Source organism: Ochotona princeps, chromosome 1, assembly GCF_030435755.1.
Source record: "Ochotona princeps isolate mOchPri1 chromosome 1, mOchPri1.hap1, whole genome shotgun sequence".
NCBI classification, from domain to species: Eukaryota; Metazoa; Chordata; class Mammalia; order Lagomorpha; family Ochotonidae; genus Ochotona; species Ochotona princeps.
In genome coordinates this window covers 13,605,546-13,629,526 of record NC_080832.1, presented here as the reverse complement: position 1 = coordinate 13,629,526, position 23,981 = coordinate 13,605,546, and the positions used below count along the sequence as shown (strand labels likewise).

The following is a 23,981-nucleotide window of genomic DNA, read 5'->3' as shown; positions in this document are numbered from 1 at the left end:
GCAGGAGCTGGGCCTATGCACGCGCCCAGTTCCGGCCTGGCGGGCTCCCTGGAGAGCACAGAAACCTTTGCACACTGCAGCGGGGGTTCAGTAAATGCTCGGTTCCTCTCTGTGACCACGTTGCGTCGCTTCTTCCTCACGTAGGACAAGCCTCAGCCCTACCTGCGCTCACGATGGTGACCTCTCGCGCCGCGCACCCCGTCCCTGAGGCGCAGGCGGCCCCGTCTCCCGGCAGTGTTTACCGGTTGCTGAGGAGACTGCTCGGCCGCCGGCTCTCAGCGCAGCCTCCTCGCTCCGGACCGGCCCGTCTCGGAACGCCGTCGCGGGGCTCTGGCCGCCATGAGTAGCGGCGGCTCCTCGGCCTGCAGGCGTCGGGAGGAGAGCAGCGGCGCCGCGGCGCCCCCGCCTGAGGTACGGTGCCTGCGGCGGCCGCGCGGGCTGGCCCGGCCGGCATGTCCCGGGCCACCGTGCCCGTGCCCGGTCAGCCGCCCCGCCGGGGCCCACGGGCGCTCGGCGCCTCTCCCTTGCGGGTGCGCGCGTGGCACCGGGTGGACGCGGGCCCCGTCGCGGACCGTGGGGAGCGCCGAGGCGTCAGGGTGTGGCAGCGCAGCGGCTTCTCTGCTCTTCGAAGGCGGCGGAGTCCTGGCCTGCCCGCGGCTCCTTCCCCAGCACCCCCGCCAGCGTGTGAGTCAGGGCAGCCTGAACAGTCCGAGGTGATGGGGTGCAGCCCCTGGCCAGAACCACTGATGGTTCGGGGTCACTGAGTCTCGTAGTCCTCCACTCCCAATTCCTTGCATTCAACCCACATGGAGATTCCTCTAGTTTTTGGCATATGTGTGGACGATTAGTAGAGGGATTTAGACATAAAACTGATTTCTCTTCCATCTGGCGTTTTCATATTTGACATCATAGTTTATCCATATCCTCCGTATCCTCTGGGAATCAAGACAGACTGGTGTTTTAGGTTGTCTTATTCTCTTTCACCCCGAGGTTCTCTGTATGTTCTAAGAATCACGGGTGTCTGCTAACCACAATACAACGATGAAGTTCAGGATATTTTGAATTGCTCCAGTAATGTTATCTAATGCACACTGTCTACTAAGATTTTGCTAATTATCCCAGTTATTCCATTTATTACACATTTTCTTCATTCCAGAACCACATTATACTTACTTAATTCTGCTTAAACCTGAAACACTTCCTCAGCTTTAAAATGTTTAATTGAAGAAGGTTAGATTTTCAGTAGGAATACTGTTTATGAGATGTGTGTCTCCTCAGGAGATCCGTGGAGTCGCTGTCCCATTATTGGTGATGTCCCCAGCTGCTGGTATCCGTCAGATTGTTTTTCACCTGTAAAGTTACCTTTTTTCTGTTAGAAGTAAATAAGTGATCCTGCTGATTGAATAATCTTGTCAATTTAGATAAAGCTTTAGGATAAACCTCCATCTAGCAAAAATTTTCCCCATCAACCCAAGCTGTTAATTGGCTTGAAAGAGCTGAATTGTATTGGGATTGAAAGTGGAAACACGAGTTGACGGCTTACGGCTTACGTGCAAGTAGAGCAGGGAGGGCAGCCTTTGTCCTGGAGAAGGTTTGTGCTTGTCCTGCAGCACCGTGCTGGGGAACACATGGAGGTTCAAGGCATGGCAGACGTTTGATGTAACAGTTAGGATGCCACTTCCTGCTCATGGCAACCTGGAAAGGCAGCAGACCATGCCTCAAGGGAAAGTAAAAGGAGGTGGCATCAGGTACATTGGCATTGCTGTGCCTCCATGGCACCGCAATCCAGATCCTTACTCATCCTGCAAAGCATTAAAACAACAGCTTGCTGTTCCTCCTCCACTCTGCCCCTGGTGACCACCAATAGTTCTATTAAGTGAACTCCTATTGTGTGTACCTTTTAAAAATATTTAATTCACACACACACAAAGATAGCAAGTTCTCACCTGGTAGTTCACTGCCTGAATGCCTGTAATAGCTAGGGTCAGCTCAGGGCCAATGCTGGGGGCTGAGAGCACAACAAAATCCAGTACAATTGCTTCTCCCTTTGTTCAAGGGGCATAAAGACCTTTTTACTATGAGATAATAAATTGGAAAAAAGTTTAGAAAATATCATTGATTGGTAGAGACTAAATTGGATGAGTAATTAAGGGTTTTCCTCTTGTTTTAATAAAAAGAGGTTTTATACTATTATAAATCAATGGCGGTTATGAAATCACAGGGAGAAACACCGGACAAAGCCAACTTGAAGTGCCGGTTAGTATTCTTCAAAAGTGTCAACCTCATGATTGAGAGAAGACTCGGAGGACTCATTGGCCACCCGCCTTAGAATGCTGCATGAGACAAAGCTTTCCGAGGACAGATAGGAGAAAACTCAGGAAGTTCTCCTTTAGCATGTTTTAAAGGGATTGTGCATTCATGTGGTGTCGCCAATAGAATATGCATTTTTCCAACAATGCCAACTACTGCTTGGTCTGCATTTGAATATCGTTGGCTATAAAGATTTGCCTTTTTTTTCATATTCAGGGATAAACTTTAACTTTTTAAATTAAAACAGGAAGTAATATTTGCTGTACCAGAAATGATTTATGCCACTTGTTGTAAGCTCAAGGTTTCTTTGTTTTGCCTCTTTGATTTGCTGGCTTTGATCTAATAGCAGAGATGTTCACAGTCATTGCTGAGGCAGACCAGAGCACCTCTAATTGATATTAGCACAGATATTGTAGTTTTTTTTATACTTATGTTTAGATAGTTCTTGAAGTATTTTAAATATTGCATATAAAATAAATATCTGCATTACTCCTCAATCTTATTAAAAGGTATCTCTAAGTTGCATTTTTGAGTTATTGAGATGTCTTCTCTGAATGAATTTAGCCTTGCATTTTGCCTCTTTACTCTTCTCCATTAGCTTTGTGCAGAAATGTATTTTTCAGCGTATTATGGTCACCATTATCTAACCTCAGTGTGAGTGCAGAGTGGAACAATTTTAGGACTTGACAATAATGATCACATCTACCCAGATCTCATCCACTTTGGGATAAAAGAAATGGATAATGGAATATTAAAAAGGAAGTCCTGACATTGTAATATTGTGAATGTTCAGAGTAAGGAAAAATGAGCATTTATGAGGGAACAGGAACTACGACAGTTATGCTTGGTGGATCCCACTTTGTGACACTGCCACCCTTTGGGGAGCATTCATTGTGACACTCTGTTGGACACTGAAAATTTGGAAGTTGTTTCTTTCAACGATTAAAAAAAAAGTGCCGATTTTAAAACAGGCACTATTTTGGGTAAGGTCTCATGGTCATAAAAGGTGTATTTTTATGAATAAATAAAGTAGAAAGGCAAACATATTCAAGGTCGTTCTAGACAGTGGTATATGCTTTGGAAAGAAAAGAAAGCAAGGTTACAGGATGGATACTGAGTTGGGTGAAGACTGGGACCCAGTTTGTGTAGGCTGGGTGGACCAGCTGGCCGATTTACTGAGTCGATGTCTGGCTGAGACCACAGTGCACCGGAAGAGGGCATTAGAGACAGCAGAAGCAACAGGAGGTTTTGGTGGAAATAAGGTTGATGCGTTTGGCGTGAGTTTGGTTTGTAGAATGTTTTTTAACTTGGCTGTGTCTGGCATTTATTATTAGAGTTAGGTTAGTAGTTTATAGTGTTTTTTTTTTTTTTAATTCTGTTTTCTGTGTTGTGTTTTCAGTGTGTTAAGGAAGGGTCCTCAAACCAGTTTGTTTCTTTACTGATGTTATGAAAGACAAAGATTGAAATATTGTTCCAGATTAAACAGATTATAGGTAATTGGCAACCATATGAAACTCATTTATAGTTGTGTTAAGGAAGATCATTAGGACAGTTGTTCGAGAAGGAAGGTTCTCGCACTCAGGAGGTGTTGCTGAAGCATTTAACAGGAAAGCACCACATGTTTGCCAATTGCTAACAAAAGATCCAGCAATTACAATCATAATACACACACACAGAAAAGAATGAATCAAAGGTGGCACTGTGTTATCATGGTTGGCAAATGTAAATACAGCATATACTTGAGTTCTTTGGATTCTTCTTTTTTTTTTTTTATAAAGATTTATTTTTATTACAAAGTCAGATATACAGAGAGGAGGAGAGACAGAGAGGAAGATCTTCCATCTGATGATTCACTCCCCAAGTGAGCCGCAACGGGCCGGTGTGTGCCGATCCGATGCCGGGAACCTGGAACCTCTTCCAGGTCTCCCACACGGGTGCAGTGTCCCAAAGCTTTGGGTCGTCCTCGACTGCTTTCCCAGGCCACAAGCAGGGAGCTGGATGGGAAGTGGAGCTGCTGGGATTAGAACCGGCACCCATATGGGATCCCGGGGCGTTCGAGGCGAGGACTTTAGCCGCTAGGCCATGCCGCCGGGCCCTCTTTGGATTATTCTTGCAACTTTTCTGTAGGGTTGAAATAAAAAAGAGTATTTATGACCCAGAAAATAAATGGAGTTACAAAGTAGAAGATTCTTTGGTAACAACTGAGCTGACAGTTTCAGTTAAATAAATAATAATTTGTTTTTTTTTTTTTTAAAGATTTATTTTATTTTTATTACAAAGTCAGATATACTGAGAGGAGGAGAGATAGAGAGGAAGTGGAGCTGCGGGATTAGAACCAGCGGCCATATGGGATCAAGGCGAGGACCTTAGCCACTAGGCCACACTGCCAAGCCCCAATAAATAATAATTTGTAAGACAAAACTTTTTTTTAAAAAATAGGCAAACATGGCTGGCGCATATTTATGGCTTTACGTTAGGATGTAGAGAGAAAGATACATTAGCTAGGGTGTTCCAGAAGGCCAGAGATGATTAGGGAAATGAAAACTTTGCTGAGGTCACTGGGTAGTGGTTGTGGCCAGGAGTGAAGCTCCTTTGGAGGTGCCATCAGTATGCACAGGTGATGGGCAATAGATAGATGCGTATTTGGGAGCCATCAGATAGTAGAAGTTGTTGAAATCACAGGAGAGAATGGAGTAGGCCCATGAGAATGCGTTGAGTGATGAATGTAAGGACAGAGCACAGCAAATATCACAAGGGGAAGTTCATGGAGGAAGATGAGCTGGAGGAGGGATGGAGTAGGGAGGGCCGGAGTAGTAAAAGAGATATGGTTAAGCGAAAGTAGTTTTATGGGAGGAGAGTAAGGAGCATTCTAAGGAGCAGGTTCTTCCTGAGTCAGGTGCCAAGGGAAGACTAAGCCAAGCAAGGAAGAAAATGTCTCCTGGACTTGAGACCCAGTGGTCTTCCCCAGGAAGTGGACTTAGAGCGGAGTTTTGAAGGTGAGTTAGTGAGGTAGATTTGGGCTTGGCAGTGTTGGAGGAATGGTCTCCCTTGTGAAGACCACATGTAAATGATGACTGTGTAGCAGTATCGAGCACTGGAACAACTGCAAAAGGCAAGACCTGTGTGGCTGGAGTGGAGCTGGATGGAACCATGAGGTGACTAGAGAAACAGGAAATGAGGTTGGTGAGGTGGGCATGGATTGCATCATGCAAAACTTTGTAGGAAATTGGATTTGATCTTCCAGGCAAAAGGAGGCCACTGGAGGATGTCAGGCTTGGTGACACTGACCACTACTGTGTTTTAATAGAAAAGACCTCTGTGGTCACAGTGTAAGCAATGGCTGGCAGCTTGGTTGGGGGAAGGGAACAAACTTGATGTCAGGGAGACTGTGCAGAGGCTGAGGGGCTCATCTAGACATGTCTGGTGGACAAGGAGACAGAATGGTGTGGCAGTCTATGACAGGTGCATGGGAACAGGAGCATGCAGGCTTCTGGCTTGAGAAATTATGGATTTGTGGTTTCATGTACCACGGGGGAGAATTTTGGAGAAAGAGAAGATTAGGGAAGGTAGCTGGATTTAGCTTTAGACTTGCAGGTCATGAGGGGCCTGTGCAGTTTCTGGGATGTATCCAGGAGGCAATCAAGTATTCGGATTCCAACCCTGAAAGAGGGGTTTTGGCTGTGAGCGTTGAATATTTGGCAGCTACTGGCATTCAGGTGGTTCTTGACAGTGTGCGTAAAGGACAACCATAGAGATTAATAGGTACTCCAGGGAGAGGACAAGGAGGAATTTTAAAATCATGTTGAATTTTACCATGTGTTGATTGGAGGTGAGCAGATAGGGCAAATGAAAGAATATGAAGTTAAAAAAAAAGCCTTCTGTGGTAGGCATCCAGTAACAGCATTGATCATTTATTTATTTAGCAAATATATGTTGATCAGAAAAGGAGCTTCACGTGGAGGTCCAGATACCTGAACACTTTGATCTCTGAAATGGTCTGACTTCTTTATCTTAAACATACTGCTTAATCTCTGTAGGTCTGGTTTCTTCATGTCTTAAGGTACACTTCCACTTTAAAATGTCTAGGACATATTAATAAAACCTAATCATAACCTCTGTAATAATAACTTGAAGAGGGGAGATAGAGAGAAACCATCTAGTAGGTGAGAGGAGTTAGATGTGCCAGGAAGTGGCATGAAATTGTCACACTGAATTGAATGCTGAGAAAACCAGCTGAGAAAAACAATCGATTTTAATTAATTAATTTATAGGTAGACACAGTTCCATAGGCTTTGGGATTTCCCACCCCCTCCCTACATCCCTCTTCCTTCTGATTTCTTCTATATTGTTACAATAGTATAGTCCTTCAAAAATAGTCGTAAGTCCATCATTCTGATATGTAAGTATATCCTGTCTTTGTAGGTTTTGACAATGGCAAAGTCCAGTGTCCGATTGTCTAGATATATTTAACAGTTTTATTGGGGGTCCATCTTTGCTTTGCAAGTAGAGATGCATGCTGCATTGTATCTTCATGTCTTGATATGATAGATTCTATTATATAATTCCTCCAAATGACCGTATGTATGTGCATGTTTACCTATATACCTGTTGATCTTGTATTTTGCATGAAGGTTGCCTTATATCAGAGACAACATATAATAATTTTTTGGAGGGTTGGCTTATTTCATTGAGCATAATGATCTCTAGTTGTATTTTGTTGCAAATGGTAGAATTTCATTCTTTTTAGTGGCTGAGTAGTATTCCAGAGTAGATATACCAGTTTTTTTTTAAAGATTATTTTTTATTTCATTACAAAGTCAGATATACAGAGAGGAGAGACAGAGAGGAAGATCTTCTGTCCGATGATTCACTCCCCAGGTCAGCGCAACGGCCAGTGCTGTGCCGATCCGAAGCCAGGAACCAGGAATCTCTTCCGGGTCTCCCACGCGGGTGCAGTGTCCCAAAGCCTTGGGTCGTCCTCGACTGCTTTCCCAGGCCACAAGCAGGGAGCTGGATGGGAAGTGGAGCTGCCGGGATTAGAACCGGCGCCCATATGGGATCCCGGGGCATTCAAGGCGGGGCATGCTAGGCCATCGTGGTGGGTCCACCAGTTTTTTTTTATCCACTTCTCTTTCAATAGGCATGGTTTGTTTCAGGTTAATTGTTAAAAACATTCATTTGGAGAGAGTTTTCTTTTCTAACAGTACCTCATACAAAGAATTTATGATTGTATCTTTTATAACACCTTGAGTGAAAGCCTTTGGCTGTAAGTTAGAAGATATGGTGCAAATTCCAGCTCCAGCATTCACTAGATGTGAGACCTGGTCAAAGTTACCTACACTCTTTGGGTCTCCATGTCCATTTTGTAAAAATAGGTGTGTTAATCCTTGATCTGGGTGGTTGGCTCAAAACGTGGCCTCACTATGCATGCTCGCATCTTCTGCTTCTCTAAATCCCGTTCAAAGAGGGGGATGGGAATAGGAAGCATAAACAGACCACAAGCGTATGGGAATAAGACACAGTATTTGTGCTCTTCTGAAAAGCATAAAGGTAGTGGCATCATGAGAAGATGAATAAACAAAAGAAAGCCTCCTTTAGATGTAGGAGAAGGTGGCAGTTGAGGTAGAACTGTTTTTCCCAGGATGTGTCAGATAGGTTCCATGCTTGCTATTGGCAGAGAAACAAAAAAAAGCAGGAAGAAGGGTTTGGGTAAAAAAAGCAGGAAGAAGGATTTGGGTAGTGAGAGCATCCAACAGCATGGCGGCTGCTAGGGTTACCTGAACCAGGTTGAACTCAGTGCTTGGGACCCTGACCATGGCCACCACTGTCACACTATGAGCGAGTCCTAAGCTCTGGGTGACCAGCATGCCAAGTGGCACTGGGCTGTGTGTGCTGGCTGCCTGGCGGCAGGCTCTAGGGACTTTGGGATATGTAATTGCTGCCTAGGGACATCCATGGATAAGCCCACTGTGCGTGTAGGTGAGGAATGAATCCTGTGTGACCCCCAGCATTGTGGCTACTGTACTTGCAGGTAAGTGAGGGGAATATGAGACCTGGTGGTTTGGAGGGGAGAGTCCAGAAGATCTGTATGGGTCAGACTGATTCACCAGCCCACATGGGAGTCCTGAGATGGGCTGTTAGCACCGAACATTGCTGACCATCACACGCCAGCCCATATGGCCAGCCAGCTATGGTTGAGGTCCTATCTGGCAGGACTAGATCCCAGTACCTGACTGAGTGTCAGAATAGGGGATGGGTTACATCTATTAGGCAGGGTATGACACTAACCAGCATGTGAGACAATCATTTGCGGGAGTAGATTCTGCAGAACATAAGTGGGCCCAACCCTGTGGAAATAACCCAGTCCTGCTGGTTAGCTTAAGAGTTGGGGTGGTGGTTGGCTGAGTAGCTAGGAGTGACCATGGAACCCGCTGACACTCACAGGTGCAGGGGCTGGAAACAGGCTGGGCATGTCCAGGCTGAAACCCCCACACGTGCATCCTAAAACAGGATGTGAGACGGGCCAGGCCACAACATCCTCCAACTCATACAAAGGCCAAGATGGAGGGGCAGGCTAAGCCAGGCAAGGGCCTAGCACCTGCTGGCACATGTGAGATCTGGGTCAGGGAGGGTACCAAGTGGGGGAAGCTGGGAAGCTTCCCTATTGGGGTCATAACTCCTGCTGGTGAGCACATGTTTCAGGCCTGGGTGTTGGGTAGCCTGGGCAGAGTAATTCCAACTCTTAGCTAATGTGTGGGATGGTTTTAGAAGAGGGCAGACCAGGCAGGGCCAAGCCAACCTTAGCTCACTGGCAAGAGTAGAAACCTCCACCAGCCTGATCCCCCACCAGCCTGAGCCAGGTTAAGCACCCCCTGGCAAAAGCCAAGGTGAGGCAGGCCATGCCAGACCTGACCATGGCACCTAACCAGCACAAGCAAGAACTGGGAGGGGGCTCAGGTAGAGAGGGGGCAAAGCCAGTAGTGGGGCTGCTTGGGGTTCCCCTGTTAAATCACCATTTCCACTGGAGAGCATGAGTAGGGATGGGGGCAGACCAGACTGGGCAGAACTACAACACCTGTTGGCCTCATGTGAGCTGGACCAGGGAAAAGCCAGGCTGGGTTGACTATGTCTACTGGTACAGGCATAAATCAGAGTGGGTGTGGGTTGGTTGGGCTCTGCCATAGCATCAGCTGGCAGATGCTGGCACTGGGGCTAATTTTGTCAAGCCAAACTATAGAGCCACCTGAAGAGTGCATAATTCGAGAGGGGGAATGTGCCCACTAGGCAAACAGTGGGCACCTCCCTCTTGGGTTTGACATTCCATCTGGTGAGCATGAGAACCACCAGTGGGTGGTCGAATGGGCCAGGCCAGGTCAGGCCAAGCTATAGCATCCAAAGGCAAAGGTCATGACAGGTGAGGGACAAGCTGGGTCAGAGCAGCCACTGGCACGTGCAAGATGTATAGCTGGGAACAGACCTGGTTGGGCAGCTAAGGGGACGACCTGACTGGGTTGTGATTCCCGCTGGTAAGTGTAGGGACTGGAATGGGAGCTGCAATGTTGTCTGGACATGGCTGCAGTGTCCCTTGGCATAAGTGTATGAGTGACTGAGTTCACTGGGCACGGTTAGACTCCAGCACCCATTGGTGCTTGTGAGAACCAGGGTAGGTGTAGGATGGGCTAGGCTAGGTTTTTTGCCTCTGCGGGAGCCAGTTGTGTGCTGTGTCTGTGTATGGACCAGGCTAGGCCGTGCTGTAACACCCAACAATAATAACCAGAATGTGTTGAAGGTTGGTCAGGAAAGGCCATTGTTCCTGCTAGAACAGGAGGTGAACTGTGTAGGGCTGGCCCATGGACCTACTGGTCGTGTGAGAAATGGCTTTGGGAGAGGTTCTGATGGAGGAGTTTGGGAAACTCCTTTGTCAGGACACACTCCCTGCAGGTCAGTGCAAGAACTACAATAGGTCGCAGCCAAGATCAAGCCAGGGAATGGTACCCAGTGACATACATTTGGTGCAGGTTGATGGCAAACCAGGCAGGGCTAGTTCACATTACCCACTTGCGAATCTGAGCACCAGAATGAAGTGTGGGTCAGGCCGGGTTCGGTTGCAACACGTGCCAGTACACAAGAGGGCTGGGACTGGGATGCTGGCTTGGCTGGACTATGATGTATTCCCTACCAGCATGAGCTGGAATTGGGGGTGGGCTGTTTCAGGCCATGCTATGGTACCCACTGGCAAAAGCCTGTATTGGAGCACTGGCACCCAATATGCTGGTATTTATGGAGGGGAGGCCTTTGGGCCGTAATTAGGTTCAGATGAATTCTTGAAGGTGGGATCCTTCACATTTGGTAAATATCCTTGGTTATTTATTTTTTATTTATTTTATTATATTTTTAACAATCTTTGTAAACATAGTAAATTATGGTAAAAAGGTTCAAGGGCTATAGGGAAGTGGGTAAGACTATTATTTCCATATTTTTTCCTTCATGTATCTGAGGTAAAGGGGATTATTGAGGGAGAGACCCCATCCAGTTTCCCACCCACCCCAAGTCCCGGATGTGGGGCATGCTCTGAGATACTTGCTTAAGTAGTTTTGATAGTTCACCAGTTATGAATCGCTGCCAGTCTCGCCACTCCAAGCACGATGAGGTCGTTGGAGAATCCACTGATTGACATAGCCCATCATAGAGTCTCCATTTGCCCAGTATTTTGCTGCCAACATATAGCTGAGGTGGTTGATTGACTTGTTCTTTCTCACATATGGTAAATATCCTTGGACGAAGGTAAAGACAGACCAGAACCCTGTCTCTCTCCATCTATCATGTGAGAATATAGCCAGCAAAAAGGCCCTCCCCAGGAACCAACTAAACTGGCACCTTGGGCTTAGATTGGCTAACCTTCATTGCAGAATTCTTAGTCACGTGGAGGCCTTTCCACAGTATTTATTTCTAAAGGCTGGATACATTGAGCTGTACCTTAGAGAAGTCTCTTCTCTAGAGAAAGTTGCTTCCTGGTGCTGCTCCTTATAGGATCTGCAGCCGAGGTGCTGAGTCCGCTTTTGTTATTTTCTCATTCACACAGCGAATTTGTTTAGGTACTTAGCAGGTAATTCTCTTTGGTGAGTTCTGAAGTACAGAGTGCTTGTGTGGTGACTATGAAGTTTAGAGACAATGGGTTGCATTTTTGGCCTAGCAGTTAAGATGCTTGAGTATCAGAGTGCCTGGGTTTTATACCCAACTCCAGCTCCTAATTCTAACTTCCTGCTTCAAACCCTGGAAGGCAGCAGGTAAGGACTGCAGGGATTCCTGCCATCCCCTGGATTGAGTTCCCAGCTCCTGGCTTTGACTTAGCTCAGCTCTAGCTGGTGTGGGTGTTTGGGGGGTTTAACCAGAGAATGGAAGCTCTGTTTGTCTATTCATTGCTTATCAGATAAATAAATGGAAATATGTACCCCACAGTTGAAGAAATGTTTAAGCTTAGAATATTTGTAGCCCACATAGACAAAAATGAAACTTTGTGCGTGAATGCAGTTTGCCTCAGATTCTGGCAGTGGACTTGACATGATCACTGTTGTGCAACCTTACCTGTTCTCCTGCTCTCAACCTCATGACCCTACTCCTTTGCAAACACAGAATGTGCAGGCCAGTTTTAGGTACCACATGAAATTTGCTTTTTTTCCCCCTAAAGTTTATTTTATTTATTTTAAAGGCAGAGTTACAGACAAAAGTCAGGTAGGGAGACAGAAAAAGAGGTCTTCCAAATGTTGGTTTATTCCCCAGGTGATTGCAACAGTCAGGGCTGGGCAAACCTGGAGCTCCATCTGGGTTTCTCATGTGGATGCCAGGGGTCCAGATGTTTGGGCCATTTTCTTCTGTTTTGGCAGGTGCATTATCAGGGAGCTATATTGGAAAGGGGAGTCGCCGAGGCTTGAACTGGAGTCCATTTGGATGCCAGCATTGTAGGTGGTGGCTTAACTGACCTTTTATTTCTTTCTAAAGTGAAACTTAGCATTTCTCCCCTTGGTTTCCAGAGTGGGCCATTGTGAGTGTTGTTTTGCTATCTGGAGGCCGTGGTTTCCTTCTCACAGGAGAAGGTCGTTGTTAGAAGTGGTGGTCAGCCACCTTTTGTTGAGTTTTCTTTGTGTATGGCTAAGGCTTCCTTACAAGAGAAAAAGGAATTGATCTTGTTTCTTCTTTGTTATCCGAAGATCTTTTGACAGAAAATAAAAAAACCCTTTAAGAATCATTGAATTCTTGTTTTAATCTTGAATACTTTATATTTGGGTTGTAGTATTGTTAATATTCCATGTCTTTTAGCAGTTAGTTTCCTGTCTCAGGTGTTCTCCCACAGCAAATGCATCCCCAAGACTTTTGGAATTCAGTGTTTCTCCTTTTTTTCATTTATGTGCCAGGGTTCAATTTCAGGGTTTTCCTTCTTCCTGTGTAACTAATAAGGGCTTCATATAGTATTCCATGTATTGAACACATGTGAATGTATTGAGAAAATGTGAAAATTGAGAAGCTGATAAAAATGAGCTCTTTAATCATGCGTACAGTTGCCACCTATTTATTTAAGAATTTTTTTTTAAAGATTTATTCATTTTATTACAGCCAGATATACACAGAGGAGGAGAGACAGAGAGGAAGATCTTCCGTCCGATGATTCACTCCCCAAGTGAGCCGCAACGGGCCGATGCGCGCCGATCCGATGCCGGGAACCTGGAACCTCTTCCGGGTCTCCCACACGGGTGCAGGGTCCCAATGCATTGGGCCGTCCTCAGCTGCTTTCCCAGGCCACAAGCAGGGAGCTGGATGGGAAGTGGAGCTGCCGGGATTAGAACCGGCGCCCATATGGGATCCCGGGGCTTTCAAGGCGAGGACTTTAGTCGCTAGGCCATCGTGCTGGGCCCTATTTAAGAATTTTTTTTTTTTTTTATATTTATTATTTAACTTCAGTAATTACATTGTATTATGTGACACAATTACATAGATACTTGGGTTCTCCCCACCCCTCCCCAAACCCTCCCACCATGGTGGATTCCTCCACCTTGTTGCATAACCACAGCTCAAGTTCAGTTGAGATTCCCCCATTGCAAGCGTATACCAAACATAGAGTCCAGCATCTTATTGTCCAGTCAAGTCCAACGGCTTCTTAGGTATACCCTCTCTGGTCTGAAGACAGAGCCAGCAGAGCATCATCCCAGTCAATTGAAAGCTCCAACATACCATCAGCAAAAATTTACATCATTATGGAATTAATTGACATAGTAATGAGTAACCAACATGTTAAAAGTAAATGCGAGTTCCCAGTCACCTTCTGTGACCACCTCACCTATACTTCAATCTTAGTTTATACACAACATATAACATTCAAAACATAACATGTTATACATAACATCATATCATCTTAAATTAAGGCAAACATGTGGTATTTAACCTTTTGGAATTTTAAAAAAGAATTTTAAAAAAGATTTATTTATTTTTATTGCAAAGTCAGAAATACAGAAAGGAGGAGTGACAGAGATGAAGATCTTCCGTCGATGATTCACTCCCCAAGTGACTGCAATGGTCGGGTGCTGAGCCAAGCTGAAGCCAGAAGCCAGGAACTTCTTCCAGGTCTCCCACATGTGTGCAGGGTCCCAAGGCTTTGGGCCGTCCTCTACTGCTTTCCCAGGCCACAAGCAGGGAGCTGGATGGGAAGTGGAGCTGCTGGGATTAGAACCGGCGCCCATATGGGATCCCAGCGTGTTCAAGGTGAGGACATTAGTCGCTAGGCCATCGTGCTGGGCCCTTATTTAGGAAATTTTAATACAAAATTATAGTCATTTCTTTCCTTTTTGTTTTTCTGATGTGGGAAGCAGGTTTCTTAACTGCTAGGCAACTACATGCTTCCAAGTCATTTTATTTCCTTTTAAAGAAATTAAAAAATTGATCCCTTTTTGTGTGTTTGTGTCTTGGGGAGAAGAGAGAAAGAGCAAAGAGAGAGAGAGAACACGAGAGAATGGCTCCCATTTGCTGCAGTGAGGAACCCAATTCAGGTGTCCACATGGGATCAGGAACCTAGTTACTGGAGCCCTCACTGTGTCCTAACCTTCCTGTCTGTGCTAGCAGGAAGCTGCAATCAGGAGCCAGAGCTGAGTATCAAATCCAGGCCCTCTGATGTAGAAGGAAGGCATCTTTATTGGCTGTCTTAATCACAAGGCCAAATGCTCATCCGCTTTTCCTTTCAATTAGAACATTACGAATTAAGCTACAGTGTCCTTTGACAATAACATACAAACCTTTTTAAAAAACAGATGCATTTATTTATGTGAATGATACAGTTACACACACAGACACACACACAGGAGAGAGAGAGAGGGAGAGAAAAAGAGAGAGAGGCACATTCTGTCTACTGTTTTGGCTGCAATGTCCAGGTCCACACTCAGACACACACATACACACACACAAATGAGAATTATATAAGAAATAATACTAGGACCTGGCACGATAGTGTAGCAGTTAAGGTCCTCGCCTTGAATGCGTCAGGATCCCATATGGGCGCTGGTTCTAATCCTGGTGGCCCTGCTTCCCATCCAGCATCCTGCCTGTGGCCTGGGAATGCAATCGAGGATGGCCCAAGACTTTGGGACCCTGCACCCACATGGAAGACCCCGAGAAGGCTCCTGGCTTCAGATTGACTCAGCTCCAGCCATTGCGCTCGCTTCAGGAGTGAACCATCGGACGGAAGATCTTCTTCCCTGTCTCTCCTCTCTGTATACCCGCCTTTCCAATAAAATAAATAAATAAATCTTAACAAAAAAAGAAATAATACTAAAGGCACATCTCTGAAGGGATTGGCACGAAGTGTTTGTAACACTCAAATCCTTTCCACCTAAAGACTCAACATGTTGTCATAGAGAAATAGTCTTAAGAATATTGTGTTCTTTTTAATAGTAAAGTTGAGTTACAAGGGACTTAAGGTGAATAGTAGGGCTCTACGATGGGGAAAAAGATGGGAACATTATTCAAGTCAGCCTTTTCAATCCTCGACTACACAAATATCTTTTTCCCCCAAAATCTTCCGCAGCAGCTAAGCTGTAGCTGCTTATTTTTCCTTCCTGGACCCACTCTGCATTGACGCCGCTAACAGCCAAGCACACGCAGAACAAGAAGCAACACTAGCAGGGAGACTGAGAAGTCCTAGGTGGGAGAAGAATTGGTGACTAGTTAGCCTTCAACCAGAAGAATGATGAGGTGGGTGGTGTGCGATTTGCTAGACCGTGTGTATCCATTCTAAGTGAGGAAAGAAACTGTACTTGGGAAGAAATTGGAGAACAGGGGGATTCGTAGAAGGAACTGGTGCTTATGCAACACTGGGAGCCTGGAATGGAACGAAAAAAGAAGGGAAAGAGAGAGGAAAAGGCGCAAGAAAGCATTCCGTGATGAAGAGCCTGCGGTAATGCAATTGTCCCCTGGAACAAAGGGGAGGTGGTTATGGGACCATAAGATGAGAAGGGAATAGATTGAGGAGCTTTTGTGTGTCAGAGGGAGGCAGCGATTTTCTCCTTATTTTTTGGTCCATGGGATAATAGGACAACTGAATGCCATAGTAGTAAGACTGGCCCAAGACATTGTCCCCAGGTCAGATAATTGGGCATATTGTGTACTAAATTATGAATAAGCTTATCTTTGCTTTATGCCAGAGAGCTACGAAACCATCCTTTATTCTGAAAAGACTGTGAGCCACCCTGTGAGGCAATTTCAATCATTATCATAATATCAGTAGCAGAATCAAATCATACGTAGCCGACTCTCTAAAATTAATATAAAATTGCTTCATGGGTTAGCTGAGAGGTGCCTAATAACTTAAATTGTCCTCATGTGAGGACAAGTGGATGGGTTCTTAATCTTGCCATTTTGAATAGGGTAGAAAATTTTTTTTTGAAGCAAAGATTGTTTAATACTTACTGGCAAAGTTGAAGAATTTTCAAAAAATGTTATGAGCTACAGGAGGGCTTGATTGAGAGCACAACTCCCTGAAATGTCAGCTCTCATACATGTTCTGGTGGCTGCCCCTGTTTCACTATCCTCACCGTCTGTATAAAAGATGCCTAATAGCAGGGCTGGCTGTCTTCTTGTCTTCTTTCCATCCTTGGAAGAGGGAATATTTATTTATGATTATGAAAGTAATACATGGTTGTTGTAAAGGATTTAGAAAATATGGAAACATAGAAGAAAATAAATCTATTCTATAAACAAAAAGATAACAATGCTTAACATTTTCTTTCCTGTATTTTTGGTCTCTTTAGTTATATGTAATAATTGCACAAATAATGCATGAACACATCCTTGAAAAGTTTAAATCAGTGCCACTTCCCTTCAGGCCCGCTCTAGTGTAACCCCCAGGGGTAAATGTTGTTACCAGGTGATGTGCCTTCTGTTAGGTATTCTCTTATTTATGTAAGATTTGTTTTATATATTTGAAGAGCAGAGTGACAGAAAGAGAGGGAGAGAAGGAGAGAGAAGGAAAGAGAAAGAGAGAGAGAGAGAGAGAGAGAGAGAGAGAGAGAGAGAGAGAGAATGAGAATGAATGGCAGGGAGATGATTCATCCCTACTTTAGTTCTTAAATGACTACAATGGCCGGACTGGGCCAGGCCAAAGCCTGGACCACAGGAACTCCATTCTAGTCTCCCACATCGGTGGCAGGGGCCAAACATTCAAGCTATCCTCTTGTGTTTTCTCAGGCACATTGTCAGCAGGCTGGATTAGAAACAGAGTCTCCAAAACTCCAACTGGGGCTCTAAGATGGTATGCTGCATTACCACGTGGTACCTTAACATGTCATACCACAACACCAGCCCCTTGTTTACTTGTAAAATTTTATTTGTGTCCCATAAGTTCTGATATGTTGTGTTGATGCCTTCATTCATTTCAAGCACTTTTTAAATTTCCCCTTTGATTTCTTCTATAACTCATCGTTCATTTAACAGCATGTTGTTCAGTTTCCTAGTATTCGCATATCATCTGGGGGTATTTTGAGTTGCTGGTCTTTAGTTTCAGTCCATGACGGGCTGAGAAGATGCATGGTGGTATGATTTCAATTATTGTAAAATTTGCTGAGGCTTGTTTGTGGCTTCTACTGTGATCAGCCTTGGAGAAGATTCCGTGTCTGCCATGGTATTTGTGTCTGTGTTTCCCAAATTCACATGCCGAAAACGAACTGAAGAGTGAAGATTTACAGAGTGGAGCCTTAAAAAACTTTTTCAAGGAAAAGTTACAGAAAGAGAGAGGGAGAGAATCTTCCATTTGTTGATTCATTCCTCAAATAGTTGCGATGGCCAGGACTGGGGCAGGCTGAAGCTTAGAGCCAAGAGCTTCAACCTGGTCTCCTCAAGGTGCAGAGATCCAAGTACTTGGGCCATCTTCTGCTACTTTTCCAGACACATTAGCAGGAAGCTGGATCAACTGGAGCAGCCGGGACTCCAGCTAGTGTACATGGGTTTTTTGAAAGGGGATCAACTACTGAAGGTGCAGCTCTGCTGTGTGGAATTAGTGTCCTTCTGAAAGCAGCCCTCAAAGCTCCCTTGTCCTTTGCACTATGTGAGAAGACAGCCAGAAGTTCTGTCCAGGAGGACCTGATACCTCGCAGGACACCCACCTGCCAGTGTCTTGATTATGGATGTGTGGACTCTAGTACAGTGAGAAGCACATTCTGCTGTTAACAATTACCTAGATTATGGTATTTTGCTCTAGCAGTCAGAACAGACCATAGCAGAGTCATTCTCATTCTAAGATACCTCCTACAGCATTTTTTCTGACTTTAAAATTCAGCACTTTAAAACAATCTTAAGTTTGCTTGCATTGATAATGTGTAGACAAGCACTTAACTTTCTTCTTCCCCCTTAGTAATTACTTTCAGTGTTTATTGCCCAATATTTTCACCACCAATTATGCAACCTCTATCCTCCCATTGCACATTTTTCTGAGGGTTGTATAGTGAGGACCATTTTTCAACTTTCTGTTGACTTTTCTTCTGGTTTCCTGAATGTGTATCACCTAGTTTAAATCAGATTTTTTTTTGAAGAGAATTTTAAGGTATTTTTAATTAATTTTTTTCCATTTCCTCTAAGCCACCAAAGAGCCATTTGTTTATCTGGGTAGTTCAAACTTGAAAATGGTGGCATTCAATTAGCGTTTCTATTTGCTATTTCTGGAAATTAGCCACAAGCAGCAAGGAAATTGAGAAATAAACTCATTTTTTTGAGACAATAATGAAATTTGGCTGAAATCCCCAGATGTGAGATAAGCGTTAGGTCCCCTGGAGCTCTGGAGAGGAAGCAGCAGAGCTGCAGGTAGCAGGCAGGGCTCCAAAAGCTCCTTTGTCAGAGGTCAGTAACAAATTCGCAAGAGTCAAGTTCCAGTCTGTTGTCTGCAACAGAAGAGGAAGTGTGTGGACCAACTGAGTGAGCTCCCAGTTTCAACAGGCAGTAAAAGCAGGCTTAATACAGGGCCCATCCTGAGCCAGATGCAAGAAGCTATGGAGGAGTGGCTCATGGAGACTCTGTGCTATGAAAAGCCCCCAGTTGATCTCCGTTGATAGGAATGCTATACAGGGCAAATGGAATTATACATGATGTCCCCTGTGTCTTTGGGAAACTCCCACCAGGCTTGAACCTGACCCACTCTCCCAGAGCTGCACACACACAAAGCACTGCCATGCGGCTGGTGCAATAAAATCGTACCCCTCAAGCAGACATAGCAACAAACAAGGAAAGGAATAGAACAAATACATGCTGTGATGTACAGAAAAACTGGAACCAAATATTTCATTCAACATCTGCATGAAGCCAACACTGCCACAGAGCACACCTAGAAAGCAGAGCCACAGGAACCCGAGAAAGATGTGGCAAGGCCAGAAGAGGAAATGATATATAATTTGACAGAGCTCAGGGAAGAGAGGAACCACACATTTGAAATCATCACGGAAATAAGAGCAGGAATGGAAGGTGCAGAGGGAGATAGGCAGGCACATGGAAGAGATGAGAAGAATAAGAAAGAAGAAATCCATACAAAGAATGTGAAACAAGTAAGAAAAATGCAAATGAAATAGTATGCATGCAGAGGAGAGTAAATACACGCATAGTTGGAGTTTCCTGAAAAGAAAACTGGGTAGAGTAAGAGAGGAAAGTGAGAAGTTAGTGCAAGCAGTTTAATTTCCTCATTTTTCATACCTTGTTGTTAAAATAGCAGAAGCAGTACTGGCCCTGGCATAATAGATTCATTGGCTAATCCTCACCCTTCAAGTGCTGGGATGGCATATAGGCATTGGTTTGTGTCTTGGCTGCTCCACATCAAACCCAGCTCCCTGCTTGTGGTCTGGGAAAGCAGCTGTATTGAATTAGTAGATATTGTCTAGATCAGAATAGGATGAAACCTATGAGGCACCTTTAAAAATTCAGGCAAATGCCGATTATGAAAATGTTGTGCATGAATTTCAAGGAGTTTTGCACCTTAGCGCATTCAATTCAACATCAATGAGTTGGTTAAAGTACCCTCGTGTTTTTTGAAAGCTAAGTATTTGGAGCCTGGCACAATAGTTCAGTGGCTAAATGGTCACCTCACAAGTTCCACCATCCCATGTGGGCACTGCTTCATGTCCCAACTGCTCCACTTCCCATCCAGTTCCCTGCTTGTGGCCTGGAAAAGCAGTCAAGGGCGGCCCAGGACCTTCGGACCCTGCGTCTGCGTGGGAGACCTGGAGAAGCGCCTGGCTCCTGGCTCAACTGTAGCCATTGTGGTCATTTGAGGAGTGAGCCACTAGTGCAAGATGTTTCTTTTTTTCCTTCTTTCTATAAATGTGATCTATTTTTCCGATAAAAAGAAATAAAAGTTAAAAAAAAAAGTTGAGTTTAAAGAGATGGAATAAAGGTAAGCACAGTGAAATGCACACAAAAGGGACCAGGGATCACAATCCCAGCATCAGATAAGGTATGTTTTTTAAAAAATTGTACTTCTGTTTATTATTATCATTTTACTATACAGTTCCATAGGCCCTGGGATTTTTCTTATCCCCTGTCCAATTCCTTCTCCCCTCACTGAGTTTCCCTATATCATTACTATAGTAGAGAGTGTGTGGTGAAGATTGCTTTCCGTCAAGCCTGTTGGGAGTTCTGTGGCCCTGCTGGATGTTGTTTTCCAATTCTTTCTCCAGATTAGGGAAATTTTCTTTTATTATTTCATTAAATGCATTTATAAACCCAGCTTCTCTTTCTGCACCTTCTGGGACTCCCATAACTCTTATATTTGGCCTCTTAATAATGTGTTTCAATTTTTAATACATTTTTATTTTAGCCTGATCCAGTTCTGCTTCCAGCTTTTTGTTTGTTTGCCCCTGGTGACAAGAAATATCTTCCAATTCTGAGATTCTTTCTTCTGCCTCCTTCATTCTATTTTGGAGATTCTCCACTGTACTTTTAATGTGCTCCACTGTATTCTTCATTTCTGATATATCAGCTTTATTTGACTCCTTTCCAGTGTGACATATTCCTTGAACTCCTTGATTGCCTACTTATGTACTTCTCATTGTTGATAAGAACCTTTATAACAAGTGTTTTGAATTCTGTATCCCCCATTTTGTTGATGTCTTGCTCATTGAACTCTGAGGTTGGCATAGGGTTTTGCTCCTTTTACAGGGGAGTCTTCAGTAATATTCATTGTGTCTTTGTCTCTCCTTTTGCTCTTGGTCATTGTACCTCTGGTTATCAGATTCTTCCCTTTTGCTCAGGTTTCTAAGCTCTGTCACCCACAGGTCTACAGTTTGATTTTACTTATTGCGGTTGGCACATGGCTCTTTGTTTGTAGTCACTTATGTCACTCCCTCCAGCGAGTTCCAGGTCTGGGTTCTTATATTAGATTTCCACCATGGTCTCTGTAGCCCCAGCTTTTGGCTTACTAGTCTCTACCCGCTGTGATACTGTGCTGAAACTGCTCCATTGTCTGTACAAGCTTTCTCCCACTTCTGGTTGGAGCAGGTCCCAGGATTAGGGAGACACTAGGTGTCCTATATAGTTAGGTTATTGTTGGTGCTGATCTTGAGGGAACCTATTTTGACCCATATGATGCCATAGTTGATATTATTTTCCAGTGGGACCAAGTTCAGCATATGCGCAGCTCAGCACTGTCTCTGAGTGCCACTGGGTTACTCATAAAATCAAGCTTTAACAAAAAACATTAATGAAGTCCCTGAAGCACAAAAATCATAGACACGGATGACAGTCAAAATATGTGACAACTGGAGAAAAGACCCCATGCAGTCAGGTGGAACCAGTTCTGAAAGGACACTGGTTGGCCACACTGGTGTGCCCCAGTGAATATCAGTGCTGAATGCAGGCAGCATTTTCTGAGTCAGCACTGCTGTCACCACCAAGGATGGGTCACAGTTGTGCCCTTGTTAGAAAAGGAAAAGAGATACAGAGAATGGATACCAGAAGATGGTGTTTGATGAGGGAGCCAGGGACTGGAGTGGTGTCTGCAAGGCATGCCCAGGGTTGCTGGCCACACCAGAAGGTCAGTGAAAGGCATGGAGCAGACTGTTCCTGAAGGCTTTGCAGAGAGCATGCCAGATTGATCCCTTGACTTTGGACTGCTGGATTCCAGAACTGGGAGAGGATATATTGCTGCTGTATTAAGTCACTCACTCTGTGGAAATTCACCATATACATCTCCTAGGAACTTAATATGTCATCTAATAAAGCATGTCCACATCCAAAGATTGGGAGATCATTATTGTCACAAGACAGTGAAGCTTCTACACACTTGATCTTAGCCAAAAAGTCCGAGAAGCAATGAAGCTTCTATCAGTAAAGTATACAGCCTAGGAGAAAAATATCGTCTTCATTGAGGTAAAAATAACTGATTAAAAATTAATTTTTTATTGCCAAAACCTCACTTCTTAGTAAAACTTGAATAGATGGATACCTCCTTAGCATGGTGAAATGTTTTTATCGCAACTCAAAGTCTACTATTGTGCTTAATGGGGAACTACATTCCCATGAAAGTTAGGAACAAGACAACATGTCCACTGGTTGTATTACTGTTTATCAGGGCCCGAAGGTTATTAATCAAGAAAAAAGTACAGATATAAAAATGAGAAAGAAGGGGTAGAATTATTCTCATTTATAAATGACTTGCATGCTTATAGTACAAAATCTAGGAGAATCAGTTGAAAACTATTCTAGGGCATATAAAAATATATCTACGTGAATATTTAATTTCCTGGGATATGTAGATTCCTTTATCATTATCAAAAGTTAATATTTGTAAAAGTGAATTGCAAAACATGATACTTTCAAGTTATTATTAAGAGACTTGTAAGTCTTCTTGAGGGCCTAGCGTGATAGCCTATTGGCTTAAGTCCTTGTCTTGCATGTGCTGGGATCCAATATAGGTGCCGGTTTGTGTCCTACCAGACCTACTTCCCATCCAGCTCCTTGCTTGAGGCCTGGAAAAGCAGTGGAGGACGACCCAAAGCCTTGGGACCCTGCACCAGCATGGGAGACTTGGAAGAAGCTCCTGGCTCCTGGCTTTGGGTCAGCTCAGCACCGGCCGTTGAGGCCACTTTGGGCGTGAACCAATGGACAAAAGATCTTCCTCTCTGTCTCTTTTCTTCTCTGTATATCTGACTTTCCAATAAAAATAAATAAATCTTAAAAAAGACATCTTGAGCTAATATGACAAAGGGATTTTAGGTGGAAGACAATATTTACAAAAAATCAATTTTCCTTAAGTTTATAAAATTAACACCACCCCAATGAGAACACTAACAGAGTGTCTTAGAATCTGATAAGCTGGGCCCGGCGGCGTGGCCTAGCGGCTAAAGTCCTCGCCTTGAACGCCCCGGGATCCCATATGGGCGCCAGTTATAATCCCGGCAGCTCCACTTCCCATCCAGCTCCCTGCTTGTGGCCTGGGAAAGTAGTCGAGGATGGCCCAATGCTTTGGGACCCTGCACCCGCGTGGGAGATCCGGAAGAGGTTCCAGGTTCCGGGCTTTGGATCGGCACGCACCGGCCCATTGCGGCTCACTTGGGGAGTGAATCATCGGACGGAAGATCTTCCTCTCTGTCTCTCCTCCTCTCTATATATCTGACTTTGTAATAAAATAAATAAATCTTAAAAAAAAAAGAATCTGACAAGCAGATTTGAAATCTCATGTAGTAAAATGAACAAGTAAGAACAGCCAAGCACACTCTGAAACCCTAGCAGATTCTAAAATAAGTGAATGAGCCAGCCATCATCTTCCAGGCCCTGTTGCCACTGTCCCTCTGCTTTTGTGCCTCGACTTCACTGCCCATTCTCTCAGATCTTGGCCCAGCAGGTTGTACTCCTGCCACAGGGCCCATGCACGGGCTTTTCCTTACTTGAACACTATAAACTGCTCTTACTTTAGTCATTTCTAGTCTGTTCAATTCCCGTTTAATCACTGCTTTTTTAGGGAACTCTTTCCACCTCCCCAATGTTGAGTCAGTTTCCTTTGTCAGCTGCTTTTTTTTCCCCTTTCCAAACATTTGTTTCAGTTTGTAATTATGTAAATATGAAGGGAGTTGTTTGCTTCCGTTACTCCAAGGCAAGCTTAGGGTCTGGTCCAGGTAAGATGCTATTGTGTACTGGTAGGTGAGCAGTCTCCATTC

At 44.4% G+C, this 23,981-nt stretch overlaps 1 protein-coding gene across 1 annotated transcript in view; it reads left to right on the top strand.

Annotated features, from left to right (window-relative positions):
* Nucleotides 1-310: 310 nt before the first annotated feature.
* Nucleotides 311-23,981, top strand: part of CCDC170 (coiled-coil domain containing 170) — a 116,337-nt gene continuing 92,666 nt past the window's right edge. Inside the window, exon 1 of the mRNA XM_058664079.1 lies at nucleotides 311-411. Within this exon, the coding sequence (XP_058520062.1) occupies nucleotides 340-411 (72 nt within the window). The 5' untranslated portion in view covers nucleotides 311-339. The remainder of the gene's footprint in view (nucleotides 412-23,981) is intronic.